The sequence below is a fragment of the Cetorhinus maximus genome, unplaced genomic scaffold (assembly GCF_964194155.1).
Source record: "Cetorhinus maximus unplaced genomic scaffold, sCetMax3.hap1.1 HAP1_SCAFFOLD_2607, whole genome shotgun sequence".
Taxonomy (NCBI): Eukaryota; Metazoa; Chordata; class Chondrichthyes; order Lamniformes; family Cetorhinidae; genus Cetorhinus; species Cetorhinus maximus.
In genome coordinates, this window is record NW_027598541.1 from 17319 (window position 1) to 41685 (window position 24367).

At 47.0% G+C, this 24367-nt stretch overlaps 1 protein-coding gene across 1 annotated transcript in view; it reads right to left on the minus strand.

The window, feature by feature from the left end:
• Positions 1-24362, minus strand: part of dctn1a (dynactin 1a) — a gene marked incomplete at its 5' end in the record, with an annotated part of 35631 nt that extends 11269 nt beyond the window's left edge. Inside the window, 6 exons of the mRNA XM_078537579.1 lie at positions 6221-6289; positions 12483-12651; positions 17498-17658; positions 21533-21685; positions 23464-23580; positions 24231-24362. Coding sequence (XP_078393705.1) covers positions 6221-6289; positions 12483-12651; positions 17498-17658; positions 21533-21685; positions 23464-23580; positions 24231-24362 — 801 coding nt within the window. The remainder of the gene's footprint in view (positions 1-6220; positions 6290-12482; positions 12652-17497; positions 17659-21532; positions 21686-23463; positions 23581-24230) is intronic.
• Between the last annotated feature and the right edge of the window lie 5 nt (positions 24363-24367).

The window sequence follows — 24367 nt, forward strand, 5'->3', positions numbered from 1 at the left end:
GAGTTAGCCCGGGGTACAGTCAGTAATGTGGGAGTTAGCCCGAGGTACAGTCAGTAATGTGGAAGTTAGCCCGAGGTACAGTCAGTAATGTGGAAGTCAGATGGTTTGTTGGCCTTAATTGCAAAGGGGTTGATTGATAACAATCAGGAAATCTTGCTGAAATTGTACAGGGACTTTGGTAAGGTCACAGCTGAGATACCTACACGGAAGGATAGACTCAGCCCAAAGAAGCAGCAACAACGGTTCACCAGATTGATTTCCGGGATCAGAGGACAGATCGAATATAGATTCTTGATAAGCAAGGGGGTGGAAGGTTATCGGGGAGTCGCTGGGAGGTTACAATCAGATCAGCCATGATCTTGTTTAAAGGTGGAGCAGGCTCGATGGGCCGAGTGGCCTACTCCTGCTCCTAATTCGGACGTTTATATCAATACAACTGGTCTATACTCTCTTGAATTTACAATTCCTACTGAAACAAAGTTGATGAGAGGGTTTGACAGGCTCAGAGGAGGCTTTCCCAGCTGCAGAACAATGAGGAAGAAACCTGTGGATTGGTCAGTGATCTAGACCCAGGTGTACAAGGGACAATTTCAAAGTTTGAGGATGATATGAAACGTGAAAGCATTGAGAACTGTGAGGAAGGTAAAGTACAACTTCAAATGGACATAGACAAGTAGACCGTAAGACAATACAACCATTCAGCCCATCTGCTCCTGGACTGTTCCACTGTTCAATGAGATCATGGCTGATCTGATAATCCTCAACTCCACTTTCCTGCCTTTCCCCATAACCCTTGATTCCCTTACTGATTAAAAATCTGTCTATCTCAGCCTTGAATATACTTAATGACCCAGCCTCTCCAGCCCTCTGCGGTAAAGAATTCCACAGATTGACTACCCTCTGAGAGAAGAAATTCCTCCTCATCTCTGTCTTAAATGGGTGTCCCCTTACTCTGAGATTATTTTCTCTGGTCCTAGACTCTCCCACAAGGAGAAACAACCTCTCAGCATCTATCCTGTCAAGCGCCCTGAGAATCTTATATGTTTCAATAAGGTCGCCTCTCATTCTTCTGAACTCCAATGAGTGCAGGCCCAACCTACTCAACCTCTCCTCATAAGAAAATCCCTCCATCCCTGGGATCAACCTAGTGAACCTTCTCTGGACTGCCTCCAATGCCAGTATATATTTCCTTAGATAAGGGGAACAAAACCGTTCACAGTATTCTAGGTGTGGTCTAACTAGTGCCTTGTATAGTTTTAGCAAGACTTCCCTATTTTTATACTCCATCCCCTTTGAAATAAAGGCCAATATTCCATTTGCCTTCCCTATTACCTGCTGAACTTGTATGTTAGCTTTTTGTGATTCATGCACAAGGACCCCCAAATCCCTCTGTGCTGCAGCTTTCTGCAGTCTTTCTCCATTTAAATAATATTCAGCTCCTCTATTCTTCCTGCCAAAGTGCAGAACCTCACATTTTCCCACATTATATTCCATCTGCCTAGTTTTTGCCCACTCACTTAACCTGTCTATATCCCTCTGTAGACTCCTTGTATCATCCTCACCACTTGCCTTCCCACCTATTTTTGTGTCATCCACAAACTTGGCGATAGTACATTCACTTCCCTCATCTGAGACATTAATATATATTGTAAATAATTGTGGCCCCAGCACTGATCCCTGTGACACTCCACTAGTTACAGGTTGCCATCCTGAAAATTCCCCCCTTATCCCAACTCTCTGTCTTCTGTTAGTTAACCAATCCTCTATCCATGCTAATATACTACTCCCAACACCATGGGCTCTTATCTTATTAAGTGGCCTTATGTGGGGTACCTTATCGAACGCCTTTTGGAAATCCAAATATATTACATTTACAGGTTCCCCTTTATCTATCCTGCTTGTTACCTCCTCAAAGAATTCTAATAAATTTGTTAGGCATGATTTCCCCTTTATGAAGCCATGCTGACTCTGCTTGATTAGATTATGTATTTCTAAATGCTCTGCTATTACATCCTTTATAACAGACTCTAACATTTTCCCAGTGACAGATGTTAAGCTAACTGGCCTATAATTACCTGTTTTTTGTCTCCCTCCCCTTTTTGAATAAGGGTGTTACATTGGCAGTTTTCCAATCCTCTGGGACTTTTCCAGAATCTAAGGATTGGAAGGTTACTACCAGTGCATCCGCTATCTCTGTATCTACTTCCTTTAATATCCTCGGATGTAACCCATCAGGTCCAGGGGGCTTATCAGCCTTTAGCCCCATTAGTTTCTCTAGTACTTTTTCTCTAGTGATAGTTATTGTATTGATTTCCTCTCCCCCTTTTGCCCCTTGATTATTTAGTATTTTTGGAATGATATTAGTATCTTCTACCGTGAAGACTGATGCAAAGTATTTATTCAACTCCTCTGCCATTTCCTGGTTCCCCATTATTATTTCCCCAGCCTCATTCTCTAAGGGGCCTATGTTCACCTTGGCCTCTCTTCCTTTTTATATATTTAAAGAAGCTCTTACTGTCTGTTTTTATATTACTTGCTAGTTTACCCTCAAAGCTTATTTTCTCCCTCTATTATTTTTTGGTCACCTTTTGTTGGTTTTTTAAAACTTTCTCAATCCTCTGGCTTACCACTAATCTCTGCCTCATTGTATATTTTTTTCTTTCAATTTGACACTATCCTTAACTTCCTTGGTTAACCATGGTTTGTTTATCCCCTTCCTAGAATCCTTCTTCCTCTCTGGGATATATCTTTGTTGTGAGCCATGAACTATTTTCTTAAACATCTGCCATTGTTCATTAACTGTCTTTTCTGTTAAACTCCTTTCCCAGTCCACTCCAGCCAACTCTGCCCTCATTCCCTTGTAATTACCCTTAAGTTTAACACAGTTGTTTCCAACCCAAGTTTCTCACTCTCAAACTGAATGCGAAATTCTACCATATTATGGTCACTGTTTCCTTGGGAATCTTTTACTCTGAGATCATTTATTAAACCTGCCTCATTACCAGATCCAAAATAGCCTGATCCCTGATTGGATTCACAACATATTGTCCTAGGAAACTAGGGGCAGAGAATGAATCAGGAGATAATGAGGGCATGTAAAAAAGGCAGTACATTAATCATGGGTGACTTTAATCTTCATGTAGGTTGGGAAAATCAAATTGGCAGAGGTAGACACGAGCAAGCATGTCCTACAGTATAGCTACTGTTAGGGGGCCTATAGACTACTCCCATCAGTGTCTTTATTCCATCTCGTACTAACAAAGCTACCCCACCACCCTTTGCTTCCTGTCTGTCCTTTCGAAAAGTCACATACCCCTGAATATTTAGTTCCCAGCTTTGATCTCCTTGTGACTATGTCTCCGTAATGGCTATAAGATCATATCCAGTAACCTCTATTTGTGCCCTTAATTTATTTATTTTGTTCTGAATACTACATGCATTTAAGTAAAGAGCCATTAATTTTGCCTTTTTACCATTTTATCCCACTTTGACCCCATTTGCTGCTGTTTTTTTATGTTTGTACACTCTGTCCCTTTCTGTCACACTCTGGGTATCATTACCTAAATAGCTGCCCTGCAATGCCGCCCTGTCCTTTTGCTTTGTAAGTCTCCGTATCCCCTCTCCCCCTCTATTTAGTTTCAAGCCCTCTCTACAGCCCCAGTTATTCAGTTCACCAGGATACTGGTCCCAGCACGGTTCAAGCGAAGCTCATCCCACTGGAACAGCTCCCCTCTACCCCAGTACTGGTGCCAGCCATGAACTGACACCCATTCTTCCCACACCAATCTCTGAGCCACGCATTTAACTCCTTGACTTTATTTACCCTCTGCCAGTTTGCCTGTGGCTCAGGTAGCAATCCCGAGATTATTACCTTGGAGGTTCTGCTTTTTAATTTATCTCCTAACTGTTCAGATTCTTTCAGCAGAACCTCCTTTCCAGTCCTATCACTGTCGTTGGTACCAACATGGACGACTGGGTCCCTTCCCTCCCACTCCAAGTTCCTCTCCAGCCCTGAGGAGATGTCCTTAACCCTGGCACCGGGCAGGCAACACAGCCTCCGGGCCCCACGCTCACGGCTGGAGAACAGTATCTATCCCCCTAATTATACTGTCCCCTCCCACTGCTACATTCCTATTTCCTCCCCCGACTTGAATGGCTCCCTGCACCATGGTGCCGTGGTCAGTTCACTCATCCTCCCTGCAGTCCCTGCTCTCATCCACACAGCTTGCAAGAACCTTGTATCTGTTGGACAGTTGCAGGGGCCGAGGCTCTTCGGACGCTACCTCCTGGGTCCCCAAACCTGCTTCAGCTGCAGTCAGACCCTCCTGTCCCTGATCACAGACCAAATTTGAATTGCCTAATCTGAGATGTGTGACTGACTCCTGGAGCAAAGTGTCCAGGTAACTTTCCCTCTCCCTGATGTGACACAATGTCTGCAGCTCAGACTCCAGCTCCTGGACTCGATCCAAAGTTCCTTGAGCTGTAAATATTTAGTACAGATGTGTTCACCCCGGATCACATTGGTGTCCAGCTTTCTGGCAACTGTGAGGCCCTTTGAAAATCTTGCGCCATTTCTATTGGTGCACATGGCTTAATGGACAAACTTATTGGACTTACTTAAGAATATAACAAGCAGGGTGTTTCAGATTTCCAAAAGGCATCTGATAAAGGTGCCACATAAAAAGTTACTGCAGAAGATGGTGTTGGGGATGGTAATGAGCATGGATAAAGGATTGATTAACTAAAAGGAAGCTGAGATTAGGCATAAATGGGCCATTTTCAGGATGGCAAACTGCAACTAGTGAAATGCCAGAGGGATCAGTGCTGAGGCCTCAGCTATTTACAATTTATATTCATGACATGGATGAAGGGACCAACTGTATTGTAGCCAAGTTTGCAGACGATACAAAGATAGTTCGGAAAGCAAGTTGTGAATATACAAATAAATATAGACAGGTTAAGTGAGTGGGCACAACTTTGCCAGATGGAGTATAATGTGGGAAGCCTTGAGGGTGTCCACTTTGACAGGAAGAATAGAAAAGCAGCATATTACTGAAATGGGGAGAAATTGCAGAACTCTGAGCTACAGAGGGATCCGGGTGTCCTGGTCCATAAATGTCAGGTTGGCATTTATCGCAAGTGGGGTTAGAATATAAACGTAGGGAAGTTTTTTTTATTCATTCCCGGGATGTGGAATCGCTGGCTAGGCCAGCATTTATTGCCCATCCCTAATTGCCCCTTGAGGACAGTGGCTTGCTCGACCATTTCAGACATTTAAGATTTAACATTGCTGTGGGTCTGGAGTCACATGTAGGCCAGACCAGGTAAGGATGGCAGATTTCCTTCCCTAAAGGGCATTAGTGAACCAGATGGGTTTTTACAACAATCGACAATGGTTTCACGGTCACCATTAGGATTTTAATTTGAGATTTGTTAGTCGATTGTGATTTGAACCCGGGTCCCCGGAGTATTACTCTGGGGCACTGGATTACTAGTGACAATACCACTACGCCATCGCCTCCCCACGGTCTTGCTACAACTGGTCAGGGTATTGGTGAGGCTGCATCTGGAATACTGTGGACAGTTTTGGTCTCCTTATTTAAGGAGGGATGGAGTTGAATTGGAAGCAGTTCGGAGAAAGTTCACTCCACTGATTTCTGGGCGAAAGGATTGTCTTAGGAAAGGGTGAGCAGGTTGACCCTAAATTCACTGGAATTTAGAAGAATGAGAGGTGATCTTCTTGAAACATATCAGATCCTGAGCGGGTTTGACAGGGTGGATGTGGAGAGAATGTTTCTACTACTGGGGAGAAACTAGAACGAGGGGGAACAGGTTCAAAATAAGGACTCTCCCCATTGAAGCTGGAGATGAGGAGGAATTTCATCTCTCAGGGTTGTCAGTCTGTGGGATTCTCTTCCCCAGAGAGCAGGGGAGGCTGGCTCATTGAATATATTCAAGGCTGAGTTAGACTGATTTCTGATTGACAAGGGAGTCGAGGGTTATAGGGGGCAGACTGGAAAGTGGAGTTGAGACCACAACCAGATCAGCCATGATCTTATCGAATGGTGGAACAGGCTCGAGGGGCCGAATGGCCTCCTCCTCTTCCTAATTCGTATGCAATCCCAGTACGAAGTGGAGTCCATTCACAGTGCTGAGATTCTCGATCTGCCTCAGTTCAGTACAGTTACTGAGAGGGACAGTGACTGGGTGACACACTTACCTTGATGTGGTCAGCCAGCTGCACAGTACAATCCTCACTTTGTTCCAGCAGGTGAATGGTGTAGAGATGCTGAGGAGACACCAGAGAACTGGTTTAAACCAAACGTTACACACAGAACAACAAGTCAATCCAAAACAACTCGGGGCGGGGGGTGGTCAGTGATAGTGGCCCCTTATCAAAATCCATCTCAGTCGATTACAGAATGAAAACCAGGATCCCGGCTCAAACTCCAGGCACTGGACATAGCTCCAATGGCAGACTCCAGCCTCTCCCCCACTAATCCCCTCACCCTCTGGTCAGTGCCCTCAGCCCCCAGACCTTCGTCTTTGCCCAGCATCAACACCCCTTGTTACAGCCAGTGGCTTATCCCTGGTTACAGTCACTGGGGGTATCGCTTGTTACAGTCATTGGGGTATCGCTGGTTACAGTCACTGGGGGTATCGCTTGTTACAGTCACTGGGGGTATCCCTGGTTACAGTCACTGGGGGTATCGCTTGTTACAGTCACTGGGGGTATCGCTTGTTACAGTCATTGGGGGTATCGCTTGTTACAGTCATTGGGGGTATCGCTTGTTACAGTCACTGGGGGTATCGCTTGTTACAGTCACTGGGGGTATCGCTTGTTACAGTCACTGGGGGTATCGCTTGTTACAGTCACTGGGGGTATCGCTTGTTACAGTCACTGGGGGTATCGCTTGTTACAGTCACTGGGGGTATCGCTTGTTACAGTCACTGGGGGTATCGCTTGTTACAGTCACTGGGGGTATCGCTTGTTACAGTCACTCTGGGTATCGCTTGTTACAGTCACTGGGGGTATCGCTTGTTACAGTCACTGGGGGCATCGCTTGTTACAGTCACTGGGGGCATCGCTTGTTACAGTCACTGGGGGCATCGCTTGTTACAGTCACTGGGGGCATCGCTTGTTACAGTCACTGGGGGCATCGCTTGTTACAGTCACTGGGGGTATCGCTTGTTACAGTCACCGGGGCATCGCTTGTTACAGTCACCGGGGCATCGCTTGTTACAGTCACCGGGGCATCGCTTGTTACAGTCACTGGGGGCATCGCTTGTTACAGTCACTGGGGGTATCGCTTGTTACAGTCATTGGGGGTATCGCTTGTTACAGTCACTGGGGGTATCGCTTGTTACAGTCACCGGGGCATCGCTTGTTACAGTCACCGGGGCATCGCTTGTTACAGTCACCGGGGCATCGCTTGTTACAGTCACCGGGGCATCGCTTGTTACAGTCACCGGGGCATCGCTTGTTACAGTCACCGGGGCATCGCTTGTTACAGTCACCGGGGCATCGCTTGTTACAGTCACCGGGGCATCGCTTGTTACAGTCACTGGGGGTATCGCTTGTTACAGTTACCGGGGCATCGCTTGTTACAGTCACCGGGGCATCGCTTGTTACAGTCACTGGGGGTATCGCTTGTTACAGTCACCGGGGCATCGCTTGTTACAGTCACTGGGGGTATCGCCGGTTATGGTCACTGGGGGTATTGCTGGTTACAGTCAGTGGCTTATACTTGGTTACAGTCACTGGGGGTATTGCTGGTTACAGTCACTGGAGTATCACTGGTTACAGTCACTGGAGTATCACTGGTTACAGTCACTGGAGTATCACTGGTTACAGTCACTGGGGGTATTGCTGGTTACAGTCAGTGGCTTATACTTGGTTACAGTCACTGGGGGTATTGCTGGTTACAGTCACTGGAGTATCACTGGTTACAGTCACTGGAGTATCACTGGTTACAGTCACTGGAGTATCACTGGTTACAGTCACTGGGGGTATTGCTGGTTACAGTCACTGGGGGTATTGCTGGTTACAGTCAGTGGCTTATACTTGGTTACAGTCACTGGGGGTATTGCTGGTTACAGTCACTGGAGTATCACTGGTTACAGTCACTGGAGTATCACTGGTTACAGTCACTGGAGTATCACTGGTTACAGTCACTGGGGGTATTGCTGGTTACAGTCAGTGGCTTATACTTGGTTACAGTCACTGGGGTATTGCTGGTTACAGTCACTGGGGGTATTGCTGGTTACAGTTACTGGGGTATTGCTGGTTACAGTTACTGGGGTATTGCTGGTTACAGTCACTGGGGTATTGCTGGTTACAGTTACTGGGGTATTGCTGGTTACAGTTACTGGGGTATTGCTGGTTACAGTTACTGGGGTATTGCTGGTTACAGTTACTGGGGTATTGCTGGTTACAGTTACTGGGGTATTGCTGGTTACAGTTACTGGGGTATTGCTGGTTACAGTCACTGGGGGTATTGCTGGTTACAGTCACTGGGGGTATTGCTGGTTACAGTTACTGGGGTATTGCTGGTTACAGTTACTGGGGTATTGCTGGTTACAGTTACTGGGGTATTGCTGGTTACAGTTACTGGGGTATTGCTGGTTACAGTTACTGGGGTATTGCTGGTTACAGTTACTGGGGTATTGCTGGTTACAGTTACTGGGGTATTGCTGGTTACAGTTACTGGGGTATTGCTGGTTACAGTCACTGGGGGTATTGCTGGTTAGAGTCACTGGGGGTATTGCTGGTTACAGTTACTGGGGTATTGCTGGTTACAGTTACTGGGGTATTGCTGGTTACTGTCAGCGACTTACCCTTCACTGCAGTCAGTTTGTTAGCACTGGTTACGGTCAATGGGTTATCAGTGGTTACAGTCACTTAATCATCCTGCGTTACTGAACTGAGAGCGAATCTGAGTGGGTTATCCCTGGTTACTGTTACTGAGTTATCTTTGGATACAATCAATGGGTTATTCCTCTATAACCAGTGATAATCCACTGACAAAACCATGGATATTTCAAGTGATGAAATATCAACCTGAAACATTAATGCTGTTTCTCTCTCCAATGATGCTGCTTAACCTGAACATTTCCAGCATTTTCGTGTTTTTATTTTGGACGCTAACAGTATTTTCCTTTCATACAGCTCGAAACCAAACCAGCAATAACCCACTGACATTAACTCCCAGCTCAATAACCAGATAATCCACTGTCAGTAACTCCCAGCTCAATAACCAGATAATCCACTGTCAGTAACTCCCAGCTCAATAACCAGATAATCCACTGTCAGTAACTCCCAGCTCAATAACCAGATAATCCACTGTCAGTAACTCCCAGCTCAATAAACAGATAATCCACTGTCAGTAACTCCCAGCTCAATAACCAGATAATCCACTGTCAGTAACTCCCAGCTCAATAACCAGATAATCCACTGTCAGTAACTCCCAGCTCAATAAACAGATAATCCACTGTCAGTAACTCCCAGCTCAATAACCAGATAATCCACTGTCAGTAACTCCCAGCTCAATAAACAGATAATCCACTGTCAGTAACTCCCAGCTCAATAACCAGATAATCCACTGTCAGTAACTCCCAGCTCAATAACCAGATAATCCACTGTCAGTAACTCCCAGCTCAATAAACAGATAATCCACTGTCAGTAACTCCCAGCTCAATAAACAGATAATCCACTGTCAGTAACTCCCAGCTCAATAACCAGATAATCCACTGTCAGTAACTCCCAGCTCAATAACCAGATAATCCACTGTCAGTAACTCCCAGCTCAATAAACAGATAATCCACTGACACTAACTCCCAGCTCAATAAACAGATAATCCACTGACACTAACTCCCAGCTCAATAACCAGATAATCCACTGTCAGTAACTCCCAGCTCAATAAACAGATAATCCACTGTCAGTAACTCCCAGCTCAATAACCAGATAATCCACTGTCAGTAACTCCCAGCTCAATAACCAGATAATCCACTGTCAGTAACTCCCAGCTCAATAAACAGATAATCCACTGTCAGTAACTCCCAGCTCAATAACCAGATAATCCACTGTCAGTAACTCCCAGCTCAATAAACAGAGTAAACTCACTGTCAGTAACTCCCAGCTCAATAAACAGATAATTCACTGTCAGTAACTCCCAGCTCAATAAACAGATAATCCACTGTCAGTAACTCCCAGCTCAATAAACAGAGTAAACTCACTGTCAGTAACTCCCAGTTCAATGAACAGATAATCCACTGTCAGTAACTCCCAGCTCAATAAACAGATAATCCACTGTCAGTAACTCCCAGCTCAATAACCAGATAATCTACTGTCAGTAACTCCCAGCTCAATAAACAGATAATCCACTGACACTAACTCCCAGCTCAATAACCAGATAATCCACTGTCAGTAACTCCCAGCTCAATAACCAGATAATCCACTGTCAGTAACTCCCAGCTCAATAAACAGATAATCCACTGTCAGTAACTCCCAGCTCAATAACCAGATAATCCACTGTCAGTAACTCCCAGTTCAATAAACAGAGTAAACTCACTGTCAGTAACTCCCAGTTCAATGAACAGATAATCCACTGTCAGTAACTCCCAGCTCAATAAACAGATAATCCACTGTCAGTAACTCCCAGCTCAATAAGCAGATAATCTACTGTCAGTAACTCCCAGCTCAATAAACAGATAATCCACTGACACTAACTCCCAGCTCAATAACCAGATAATCCACTGTCAGTAACTCCCAGCTCAATAACCAGATAATCCACTGTCAGTAACTCCCAGCTCAATAAACAGATAATCCACTGTCAGTAACTCCCAGCTCAATAACCAGATAATCCACTGTCAGTAACTCCCAGCTCAATAACCAGATAATCCACTGTCAGTAACTCCCAGCTCAATAAACAGAGTTAACTCACTGACAGTAACTCCCAGCTCAATAACCAGATAATCCACTGTCAGTAACTCCCAGCTCAGTAAACAGATAATCCACTGTCAGTAACTCCCAGCTCAATAAACAGATAATCCACTGTCAGTAACTCCCAGCTCAATAAACAGATAATCCACTGACACTAACTCCCAGCTCAATAAACAGATAATCCACTGTCAGTAACTCCCAGCTCAATAAACAGATAATCCACTGTCAGTAACTCCCAGCTCAATAAACAGATAATCCACTGTCAGTAACTCCCAGCTCAATAAACAGATAATCCACTGTCAGTAACTCCCAGCTCAATAAACAGATAATCCACTGTCAGTAACTCCCAGCTCAATAAACAGATAATCTACTGTCAGTAACTCCCAGCTCAATAACCAGATAATCCACTGTCAGTAACTCCCAGCTCAATAACCAGATAATCCACTGTCAGTAACTCCCAGCTCAATAACCAGATAATCCACTGTCAGTAACTCCCAGCTCAATAACCAGATAATCCACTGTCAGTAACTCCCAGCTCAATAAACAGATAATCCACTGTCAGTAACTCCCAGCTCAATAACCAGATAATCCACTGTCAGTAACTCCCAGCTCAATAACCAGATAATCCACTGTCAGTAACTCCCAGCTCAATAAACAGATAATCCACTGTCAGTAACTCCCAGCTCAATAACCAGATAATCCACTGTCAGTAACTCCCAGCTCAATAAACAGATAATCCACTGTCAGTAACTCCCAGCTCAATAACCAGATAATCCACTGTCAGTAACTCCCAGCTCAATAACCAGATAATCCACTGTCAGTAACTCCCAGCTCAATAAACAGATAATCCACTGTCAGTAACTCCCAGCTCAATAAACAGATAATCCACTGTCAGTAACTCCCAGCTCAATAACCAGATAATCCACTGTCAGTAACTCCCAGCTCAATAAACAGATAATCCACTGTCAGTAACTCCCAGCTCAATAAACAGATAATCTACTGTCAGTAACTCCCAGCTCAATAACCAGATAATCCACTGTCAGTAACTCCCAGCTCAATAAACAGGAATAATCCACTGTCAGTAACTCCCAGCTCAATAAACAGATAATCCACTGTCAGTAACTCCCAGCTCAATAAACAGATAATCTACTGTCAGTAACTCCCAGCTCAATAACCAGATAATCCACTGTCAGTAACTCCCAGCTCAATAAACAGGAATAATCCACTGTCAGTAACTCCCAGCTCAATAAACAGGAATAATCCACTGTCAGTAACTCCCAGCTCAATAACCAGATAATCCACTGACAGTAAATCCCAGCTCAATAAACAGATAATCCACTGATGGTGGATATGAACAACCGAACTGTTGACATAACTATCGGATCAATAACCAGGGATAACTAACATAGACTAACCATAACAACCAGCTGACCGTGGCCCGAGGTCAGCCAGCGGCTGCGGCCAGGGGTCAGTCAATGACTCTAAACTGGGATCTGAGTGTCTCTGGCCCCAGTGTGCGATCTCTCTGTTGCTATGGTACCTGATAGTATTTGATAGCCTTGGTGAGGGGCTCCACATTGACAGTCTCATCTAATTGGTCTTTGTGCAGGAGTTCGATGAGGGAATCCAGTGATCTTTCATGGACACTCATCTCAGGGTAAAGGCCTCCAATCTTCTTATAAACATCCACATTGCATTGTCCCAGCGCCCTGGAGAACAAGTGGCAGTCAGCAAGGTTTACACAGTATCTAAAATATCTCTCTGCTACTGGTCTCAAAGCAACATTCTTCAGAAATTCCCTAGTTTCTGGAAAGATTCCAGCGGATTGGAAAATAGCTAATGTAACACCACTGTTCAGAAAGGAGGGAGACAGAAAAGAGGAAACTACAGGCCATATAGGCTAACGCCTGTCATTGGAAAAATGCTAGGATCCATTAATAAGGAGGGAGTAGCAGGACATTTAGAAAATTATAACGCAATCAGGCAGAGTCAACAGGGTTTTGTGAAAGGGAAATCGTGTTTGACAAATTTGTTAGAGTTCTTTGAGGATGTAACAAGCGACGTGGATAAAGGGGAACCTGTAGATGTCGTGTAGTAGCATTTCCAAAGACATTCGATAAAGTTGCATAAAAAGGTTCCAGCACAATATAAGAGCTGATGGTGCTGGGAGTGATATATTAGCATGTATAGAAGATTGGCTAGCTAACAGGAAACAGAGGGTCAGGATAAATGCATCACCTTCAGGTTGGCAAACTGCAATGCCACAGGGATCAGTGCTGGGCCCTCAACTATTTACAATCTACACTCCTGATTTGGAAGGGACCAACTGTATTGTCGCCAAATTTGAAGATGACACAAAGATAGGTCGAAAGCAAGTTGTTAGGAGGATACAGCGATTCTGCGAAGGGATGTGCATAGGTTAATTCAGTGGGCAAAACATATGCAGTAGGAGCAGGAGTCGGTCACTCAGCCCCTCGAACCTGCTCCGCCATTCAATAAAATCATGGCTGATCTGAATGTAACCTCAACCCCACATTCCCGCCCACCCCCGATAACCCGTCGCCCCCGATAACCCTTCGCCCCCGATAACCCTTCGCCCCCTCGTTAATCAAGAATCTCTCCACCTCTGCCTTCGAAATATTCAGACTCTGCTTCCAGCCCTGTTTGAGGAAGAGAGTTCCAAAGACTCACCACCCTCTGAGCGAAAAAAACTCATCTGTTTTAAATGGGTGACCCTTTATTTTTAAACAGTGATTCCTAGTTCTAGATTCTCCCACAAGAGGAAACATCCTCTCCACATCCACTCTGTCCAGTCCCCTCAGGGTCTTATATGTTTCAATCAAATCGCCTCTTACTCTTCTAAACTCCTGTGGATACAAGCCTAACCTGTCCAACCTTTCCTCATAAGACAACCCCCCCGGGTATTAGTCTGGGAAACCTTCTCTGAACTGCTTCTAACGCATTTACATCCTTCCTTAAATAAGGTGACCAATACTGTACACAATACTCCAGATGTGGTCTCACTAGTGCTCTGTATAACTGAAGCATAACCTCCCTACTTTTATATTCAATTCCCCTCACAATAAATGATAACATTCTATTCGCTTTCCTAATTACCTGCTGTACCTGCAAACTAACCTTTTGTGATTCATGCACTAGGACACCCAGATCCCTCTGAATCTGAGCTCTGCAATCTCTCACCGGTTAGATAATAAGCTTTTTTTATTCTTCCTGCCAAAACGAACAATTTCACATTTGCCCACATTATATTCCATTTGCCAGATCTTGGTCCACTCACTTAACCTATCCATATCCCTTTGCAGCCTCCTTACATCCTCTTCACAATTTACTTTCCTACCTATCATTGTGTCGTCAGTGAATTTAGCCACCATTCCTTCAATCCCTTCATCCAAGTCATTTATATAAATTGTAAACAGTTGAAGTCCCAGCACTGATCCCTGTGACACACCACTCGTCACATCCTGCCAGCCTGAAAAAGACCCATTTATGCCAACTCTCTGCTTCCTGTTAGCTAACCAATCTTCTATCCATGTCAATATGTTACCCCCAATACCACGAGCTCTTATTTTCTGCAATAACCTTTGATCTGGCACTTTATCAAATGCCTCTGGAAATCTAAGTACAGAACATCCCACCGGTTCCCCTTTATCCACAGCACATGTTACTTCCTCAAAGAACTCCAATAAATCGGTTAAACATGATTTCCCTTTTACAAAGACATGTGGACTCTGCCTGATTGCCTTGAACACCTTTAAGAAAAACTTCTAACAATTTCCCTATGACAGACGTTAAGCTAACTGGCCTGTAGCTTCCTGTTTTCTGTCTCCCTCCCTTTCTCAATAACGGAGTTACATTTGCTATTCTCCAATCTAACAGAACCTTCCCCAAATCTAGGGGATTTGGGAAAATTAAAACCAGTGCATCAACTATCTCACTAGCCACTTCCTTTCAAGACCTTAGGGTGAAATCCATCCGGACCTGGGGATTTGTCAGCCCACAGCCCCAACAATTTCTTAATACCACTTCCTGGAGATTGTAATTTTCCCAAATTCCTCCCTCCCTTCCATTTCCTGATTTACAGCTATTTCCAGGATATTGTGTCCACTACAGTGAAGACCGAAGCAAATTACCTGTTTAATTCATCCACTATCTCCCTACTTTCCATGACCAATTTCCCACATGCACTCTCTATAGGACCAACACTCACTTTGTTAACACTTTTCTTATTTAAATATCTATAGAAACTCTCACTATCCATCTTTATATTACTAGCTAGTTTTCTCTCATACTCTAACTTTTCCCTCCTTATTAATATTTTTATCATTCTTTGCTGTTCTTTATATTCTTTCCAATCTTCTGACCTGCAATTTGCCTGTGTGTAATTATATGCTTTTTCTTTAAGTTTGATACTGATTTTAACTTTTTCAGTTAACCACAGATGTTGGGCCCTCCCCTTGGCATTTTTCTCATTGGAAGTATTTATTCTGTGTGTTCTGAAAGATTTCTTGAAATCTCTGCCACTGCATTTCTATTGGCCAACCCCTAAACCCAGTTTGCCAGTTTGTTTTAGCTTGCTCTGCTTTCATAATTGCCTTTATTTAAGTTTAAAAACTAGTCTTGGACCCACTCTTCTCTCTCCCAAACTGAAAGTAAAATTCAATCATATTATGATCACTGCTACCTAGGAGCACCTAGCTAATTAATCATGAATTAATCCTATCTCATTGCACAATACCATGCCTGCTCTCTGGTTGGCTCCAGAACATACTGTTCTAAGAAACTATCCTGAAAACATTCTATGAACTCCTCATCTAGGCTACCTTTGCCCATCTGATTTTTCCAGTCTATGTGTTCATTAAAATCCCCCGTGATTATCGCTCTGCCTTTCTGACAAGCTCCCATTATCTTCTTTTCTAAATTTGACAGATGGAATACAATGTGGAAAAATCTGAGGTTGTCCACTTCAGCAGGAAAAATAACTAAGCAGATTATTATTTAAATGGAGTGAGACTGCAGAATGCTGCAGGTCAGGGGGATCTGGGTCCTGGTGCATGAAGCACAAAGAATAGTATGCAGGTACAGCAAGTGATTAGGAAGGTAAATTAGGAGGCGATGGAAATTGCATTGCCACAGCCTCCTGGGCTATGGGCCAAGCGTTGGAAAATGGGATGAGTGTAGTCAGACCTTTGTTGACTGGCACAGGCATGATGGGCTGAATGGCCTCTTTCTGCGCTGTAGACGTCTACGAGAGAATGGAATGTTGGTGTTTAATGCGAGGGGAATTGAGGATAAAAGTGGGGAAGTTTTGCAATTACTGCCCAGGGTCTTGGTGAGTCCACTCCTGGAGTACTGTGGACAGTGTTGGTCTCCTTACTTAGGGAGAGATAGACTTGAACTGGAAACAGTTCAGTGAAGATTCACTTGACTGATTCCTGGGATGAAGGGGGTTTGGCTGATGATGAAAGGTTGGACAGGCTGGGCCTGTACCCAGTGGAATGTAGAAGAATGAGAGGTGATCTTCTTGAAACATATCAGATCCTGAGCGGGTTTGACAGGGTGGATGTGGAGAGAATGTTTCCCCATGTGGGAGAAACTAGAACGAGGGGGAACAGGTTCAAAATAAGGACTCTCCCCATTGAAGCTGGAGATGAGGAGGAATTTCATCTCTCAGGGTTGTCAGTCTGTGGGATTCTCTTCCCCAGAGAGCAGGGGAGGCTGGCTCATTGAATATATTCAAGGCTGAGTTAGACTGATTTCTGATTGACAAGGGAGTCGAGGGTTACAGGGGGCAGACTGGAAAGTGGAGTTGAGACCACAATCAGATCAGCCATGATCTTATCGAGAATGGTGGAGCAGGTTCGAGGGGCCGAATGGCCTGTTCCTGTTCCTATTTCTTAAGACCTAACGTTCAACATGCCCCCAAACACATTGTTTACATCCTGTTCTCCCAACCTCCCTCACTGTACCACAGGCCGAATACACCACTCAGCTTCAGATCCCACCACTGTGTCCTTGAACCCGCCCCCTGCAAGCCTGACCCCACGCAACTGCACCCTCAACCACTAACGCCAGTCAATACATGCCCCCAAGCCCCCGCTTGCCCACCGCGCCCTTGACCCTGGCCACTGCCCAGTTGAGCCTCCCGCCCCTCTCACTATACCCCCCACCCTGACCACACCCACTCTATTCGATTCCTGTCCCCAATGCACCCTTGTTCCCAATGACTGCACCTCTGGTCACAGCTCACTGTGCATTGGAAGTGGAGGGAGTGAACGTGTAATGTGGTGGATGGGGAGCGATGGTATCAAACTTTGAGTGTTGTGGGAGCTGCGCCCATCCAGGCAAGTGGGGAGTATTCCATCACACTCCTGACTTGTGCCCTGACAGGCTTTGGGGAGTCAGGAGGTGAGTTACTCGCTGCAGGGTTCCCAGCCCCTGATCTGCTCTTGTAGCCACAGTATTTCTAATCACCATATGAACCAGCTCCCGGCACCTCAGCCTCCACCGTAACCCTTCTGTGTCCTGGGTACTCACTGTTCATATTTGTGGAGAGTGGCCTGTAACAGGGAGAGTGAATATACCAGGCCGGCACCAAAGCTCATCTGTTCACCCACTGCCCCTCTGAGGCCTTGGCGCTCGCTGTAATCCTCATTCAGCTCAAACTTCTCCTGAGCATGTTTACTGATCAACTCAGCCTGTAAAAGGAGGAGGGAATAGTCAGCATTGCTCTGTGATAGGCTGGCTGCTCTCTCTCATTCAGCATTGCTCTGTGATAGGCTGGCTGCTCACTCTCATTCAGCATTGCTCTGTGATAGGCTGGCTGCTCTCTCTCATTCAGCATTGCTCTGTGATAGGCTGGCTGCTCTCTCTCATTCAGCATTGCTCTGTGATAGGGTCTGGGTTAGGTTAGGTAAAGGGGCAGGTATTGCACCTTCTGCGGTTGCATGGAGGGGGATGAGGTATAGGGGGTGATGGAGGAGTGGACCAGGGTGTCCCAGAGGGAACGGTCCCTGTGGAATGCTGATGGGGGGGAGGTGGTGAGGAGATGATGTGTTTGGTGGTGGCATCGTGCAGGGGTTGGCAGAAATGACAGAGGATGATCCTTGAATGCGGAGGCTGGTGGGGTGAAAACAAGGAAAAGGGGGACCCTATCATGGTTCTGTGAGGGAGAGGAGGGTGTGAGGGCAGAAGAGTGGGAGATGGGCCGGACATGGCTGAGGGCCCTGTCAACCACCGTGGGTGGAAACCCTCGGTTAAGGAAGGAGGAAGACATGTCAGAGCGCTGTTTTGGAAAGTGGCATCATCGGAACAGATGCAATGGAGACGAAGGAACTGAGTGAATGGGATGGACTCCTTACAGGACTGTAGGAGTTGGTGGGCTTGTAATGAATATTGGTGGACAGCCTATCACTAAAAATAGAGACCGAGTTACCTGAATGTAGACTGGGACAGTGGTAGTGTAAAGGGCAGAGAGGGGGAAAAGTTCCTAGATTGTGTTGAGGAGAATTTTCTACAGCAGTAAGTATCCAATCCAACAAGAAAAGACGCACTGTTGGACCTGGTTCCTGGAAATGAGGCGGACCAAGTAGATCAAATGTCTATGTGGGAATGTTTAGGAGACAGAGATCGATGTATTGTAAGGTTTAGGATGATGATAGGGAAGGGCAATGTGCAATTCAGAGTAAAAATAATTAACTGGAAGGGAGCCGACTTCAATGGGGCAAGAACTGAGCTGGGCCAGATAGACTGGAACCAAAGGATGGCTGGAAAAACTGAACAATGGGCTCCCTTCAAAGAGGAAATGGTTCGGACACAGGCAAGGTATATTCCCTCAAAGGGGAACTGTGGGGCAAACTAATCCAGCGCTCCCTGGAGTTTCTTTCTTCATCCGTTTGTGGAATGTGGGTGTCACTGGCAAGGCCAGCATTTGTTGCCCATCCCTAGTAGCCCTTGAACTGAATGGCTTCTTAGGCCATTTCAAAGGGCAGTTAAGAATTGACCAATCAAAGATAGTTTCATGGTCACCATTACTGAGGCTGGCTTTTCAATCCCAGATTTTATTAATTGAATTGAAATTCCACCATTTGCTGTGGTGGGATTTGAACCTGTGACCCCCAGAGCACTGGCCTAGGCACTCGAAAGGTTTAAACTTGATAAGGAGGTGGTATTTAATAGGCTGTCTGTACTTAGTGGACAAGGTACTGGACCGGATGAGATATATCCAAGGATACTGAGTGAAGTGTGAGAGAAAATCGCAGTGCCACTGGCCATAATCTTTCAGTCTTCCTTATTCTCAGGGGAGGTGCCAGAGGCCCTTGTTCAACAAAGGCTGGAAGGATAAGCCCAGCAATTCCAGACCAGTCAGCTTAACTTGAGTGGGGGGGGGGAAACTTCTGGAAACAAAAAGTTAGGACAAATTAATAGCCGCATGGAGAAATGCAGGTTAGCTAAGGAAAGCCAGGATGGATTTGTTCAGGGAAAAATCTCATTTAATGAACTTGCTGGAATTTTTTAATGAGGTAACAGAGGGTCGATGAGGGTAATGCTGTCGATGTGGTGCAGCTGGACTTTGAAAAGGCATTTGACACAGAGCCACACAACAGACTTGTGAGAAAAGTTATAGCTTATGGAATAAAAGGGACAGTAGCAACGTGGGTACAAAAACTGGCTGAGTGACAGGAAACAGAGAGTAGCGGTTAACGGAGGTTTTTCAGGCTGGAGGAAGGTTTGCAGTGGAGTTTCCCGGGGTCAGTGTTGACCCCTTGCTTTTCCTGTTATATATTAATGATCTCGATCTTGGTGTACAGGACACAATTTTTACATTTTCAGATGATACAAAGCTTGGAAGTGTTGTGAACTGCGAGGAGGGCAGTGTGGAACTTCACAAGGACAGAGACAAATTGGTGGAGTGGGCAGACAAGTGCCAGATGAAATTTAGTGCGGAGAAATATGAAGTGTTTCATTTTAGTAGGAGAACGAGGAGAAACAATATAAAATAAATGCAGGAACACAGGGACCTGGGCGATGTAGGAAGAAGTCATTGAAGGTGGCAGGACAGGTGGAGGGAGCAGTTAATAAAGTATATAGTACCCTGGGCTTTATTAATAGGGGCATAGATACAAGAGCAGGGAGGTTGTGTTGAACTTGTATAAGACTCTTGTTCTGCCTCATCTGGAGTATTGTGACTAGTTCTGGGGCCGTACTTTAGGAAGGATGTGAAGGCATTGGAGAGAGAGCAGAAAAGATTCACAAGAATGGTTCCAAGGATGCAAAACTTGAGTTACAAAGATAGATTGAAGAGGTTGGGACTGTTCTCCTTGAAGAGAAAGCAGCTAAGACTTGATAGAGATGTTCAAAATCAAGAGGGAGCTGGACAGAGTAGATAGGGAGAAGCTGTTCCCGCTCGTAAAAGGGATGGACAGTAAATGCTGGCCCAGCCAGTGAAGCCGACATGCTGTGTCCGAATCAAAGAAAAAATTAAACTAATTAGTAAAAGATTCAAAAGTGATATCAGGAAAAACTATTTCACACATCGAGTGGTTAGGATCTGGAATTCTGGAATGCACTGTCTGAGAGTGTGGGGGAGACAGGGTCAATCGAGTGGTTAGGATCTGGAATGCACTGTCTGAGAGTGTGGGGGAGACACGGTCAATCAAATGGTTAGGATCTAGAGTGCGCTCCCTGAGAGTGTGGTGGAGTCAGGGTGAATCGAGTGGTTATGATCTGGAATGCACTGTCTGAGAGTGTGGGGGAGACAGGGTCAATCGAGTGGTTAGGATCTGGAACGCACTGTCTGAGAGTGTGGCGGAGACAGGGTCAATCGAGTGGTTAGGATCTGGAATGCACTGTCTGAGAGTGTGGGGGAGACAGGGTCAATCGAGTGGTTAGGGTCTGGAATGCACTGTCTAAGAGTGTGGTGGAGACAGGGTCAATCGAGTGGTTGGGGTCTGGAATGCACTGTCTGAGAGTGTGGGGGAGACAGGGTCAATCGAGTGGTTAGGATCTGGAATGTGCTACCTGAGAGTGTGGTGGAGACAGGATCAATCGAGTGGTTAGGATCTGGAATGTGCTACCTGAGAGTGTGGGGGAGACAGGGTCAATCGAGTGGTTAGGATCTGGAATGCACTGTCTGAGAGTGTGGGGGAGACAGGGTCAATCGAGTGGTTAGGATCTGGAATGCACTGTCTGGGAGTGTGGGGGAGACAGGGTCAATCGAGTGGTTAGGATCTGGAATGCACTGTCTGGGAGTGTGGGGGAGACAGGGTCAATCGAGTGGTTAGGATCTGGAATGCACTGTCTGGGAGTGTGGGGGAGACAGGGTCAATCGAAGCGTTTGAAAAGGTTCTGCGGAGAAGGCAGGATAATGGCATTAGGTGAATTGGCTGATCTGGAGAGCTGGTGCAGACATGATGGGCCGAATGGCCTTCTTCTGCACTGTAACAATTCAGTGACTCTGAGATCCTCTTACTCAACATCCTCTGCTCCCCCATTCTCATCACTTCAATCCCAGCAACCTCTTCAGAAGTGAGAGTGCTACCAACTGACCCCCCTCTGGGTCCCGGGACTGACCTTACAGATGAGGCGTGGGATCAGCAGAAGGACCAGGATAGAGTCATGGTCTCCCCCGTGCCGCAGGAAGGAATCTGGCATGAACGAGGTCAGTAAGGAGACGTGTCGGTTCGCTTGCTGTACTTCCATCTTACGCAGCTCCATCTCAATGGCCTGAAAGAGAGACAGGCAAAGGTGACCATGGTAAGGGTTGAAGTGAAAGGACAGTGAACAGGGAGGGGGAGGGGGAGAGGGAGGGGGAGGGGGAGGGGGAGGGGGCAGGGAGGAGGAGGGAGGGGGAGGGGGCAGGGAGGAGGAGGGAGGGGGAGGAGGAGGGAGGGGGAGGAGGAGGGAGGGGGCGGGGAGGAGGGGGCGGGGAGGAGGGGGTAGGGGGTGGGGAGGAGGAGGGAGGGGGGAGGGAGGGAGGGAGGGGGGAGGGGTCAGAAGTGGGGATGTTCGCTGATGATTGCACAATGTTCAGCACCATTCGCGACTCCTCAGATACTGAAGCAGCCCCGTGTCCAAATGCAGCAAGACCTGGACAATATCCAGGCTTGGGCTGACAAGTGGCAAGTAACATTCACGCCACACAAGTGCCAGGCAATGACCATCTCCAACAAGAGAGAATCTAACCATCGCCCCTTGATGTTCAATTGCATCACCATCACTGAATCCCCCACCTTCAACATCCTGAGGGTTACCATTGACCAGAAACTGAACTGGACTAGCCAAATAAATACTCTGGCTACAAGAGCAGGGCAGAGGCTAGGAATCCTGTGATGAGTAACTCACCTCCTGACTCCCCAAAGCCTGTCCACCATCTACAAGGCACAAGTCATGAGTGTGATGGAATACTCCCCACTTGCCTGGATGAGTGCAGCTCCCACAACACTCAAGAAGCTGGACACCATCCAGGACAAAGCAGCCGCTTGATTGGCATCACATCCACAAACATTCACTCTCTCCACCACCGACACACAGTAACAGCAGTGTGTGTACCATCTACAAGATGCACTGCAGGAATTCACCAAGGCTCCTTAGACAGCACCTTCCAAACCCACGACCACTACCATCTAGAAGGACAAGGGCAGCAGATAGATGGGAACACCACCACCTGGAAGTTCCCCTCCAAGTAACTCACCATCCTGACTTGGAAATATATCACCGTTCCTTCACTGTCGCTGGGTCAAAATCCTGGAACTCCCTCCCTAACAGCACTGTGGGTGTACCTACACCACATGGACTGCAGCGGTTCAAGAAGGCAGCTCATCACCACCTTCTCAAGGGCAACTAGGGATGGGCAATAAATGCTGGCCCAGCCAGCGAAGCTCACAACCCAGGAATAAATAAAAATCCAATTTAGCTCACTCACCTGTTCTCCATTAGCCATGAAAATTATTCCCCTTCAAGTATTTATCCAGTTCTTTTCTGGAGGGTAGTATTGAATCTGCTTCGATTGCCCTTTCAAGCAGAGTGTTCTAGATCACAACACCTCAGGAATAGTGAGGGCAGATAGGCTTGGAGACCAGCCATTGTCTAGTTGGATGGTGGGGCAGGCTGAAGGGGCTGAATGGCCTTGCCTCTGCTTCTCACAGTGTTACCTCAGGTTCTTTATCAACCTCTTGCTGTTTGCACCCACTGCTTATCAACCCTTACATCACTAGAAACTGTTTCTCTTTATTTCTCAAAACCATTTCTCACTTTCACCTCCTCTCAATCTTGTCCGAGGAGATCAATCCCAGTTCTCTAATCTATCCACCTAACTGAAGCTCCTCATCCCTGGAACTATTGCTGGGAATTTTTTCTGCACCCTCTCTAATGTCTTCACATACTTCCTAAAATGTGGCGCCCGGAACTGGACACAATACTCCGGTCAGGGACCTCCATGTCTCAGTCACCCTCCTCCCCGCTACCCCACCCCCATTAGGAAAGCCTGGAGTTACCGCTTGTACCTTAGCGTGAGCCTTTGTCTCTGCAAATTTGATTTTGAAGTCGATGATTTCAGGTGGAGGTTGTTGCTCTCTCTCTGCCGACGCCTCCTGTTGGCTCATTAGCTCCCGGTTCACATCCTGTAATCAGAGCACAGGGTCGGGGGTCAGGCCGAGGGCAGTGCGGGGTCAGGCCGAGGGCAGCGCGGGGTCAGGCCGAGGGCAGCGCGGGGTCGGGGGTCAGGCCGAGGGCAGCGCGGGGTCGGGGGTCAGGCCGAGGGCAGCGCGGGGTCGGGGGTCAGGCCGAGGGCAGCGCGGGGTCGGGGGTCAGGCCGAGGGCAGCGCGGGGTCGGGGGTCAGGCCGAGGGCAGCGCGGGGTCGGGGGTCAGGCCGAGGGCAGCGCGGGGTCGGGGGTCAGGCCGAGGGCAGCGCGGGGTCGGGGGTCAGGCCGAGGGCAGCGCGGGGTCGGGGGTCAGGCCGAGGGCAGCGCGGGGTCGGGGGTCAGGCCGGGGGCAGCGCGGGGTCGGGGGTCAGGCCGAGGGCAGCGCGGGGTCGGGGGTCAGGCCGAGGGCAGCGCGGGGTCGGGGGTCAGGCCGAGGGCAGCGCGGGGTCGGGGGTCAGGCCGAGGGCAGCGCGGGGTCAGGCCGAGGGCAGCGCGGGGTCAGGCCGAGCACAGCACGGGAACGGGGTCAGGCCGTTAAATGGGGGGGGATGGGCACTGACCATTTACTGTGTGGGGGGGCGGGGACACTATAACTGTTTACTGGGGGGTGGGCGGCCGGGTTGGTTACCTGGAGATGGGAGGTCAGTTCTCGGTATTTTTTAATGGTTTGTTGATAATCAGCCACTGTTTCCTGAGCAGCTTCCACCCGTTTCTCTGCCTCCCGAACTCTGGCTGCTCCCAGGTCCAGCTGTTCCCGCAACTCCA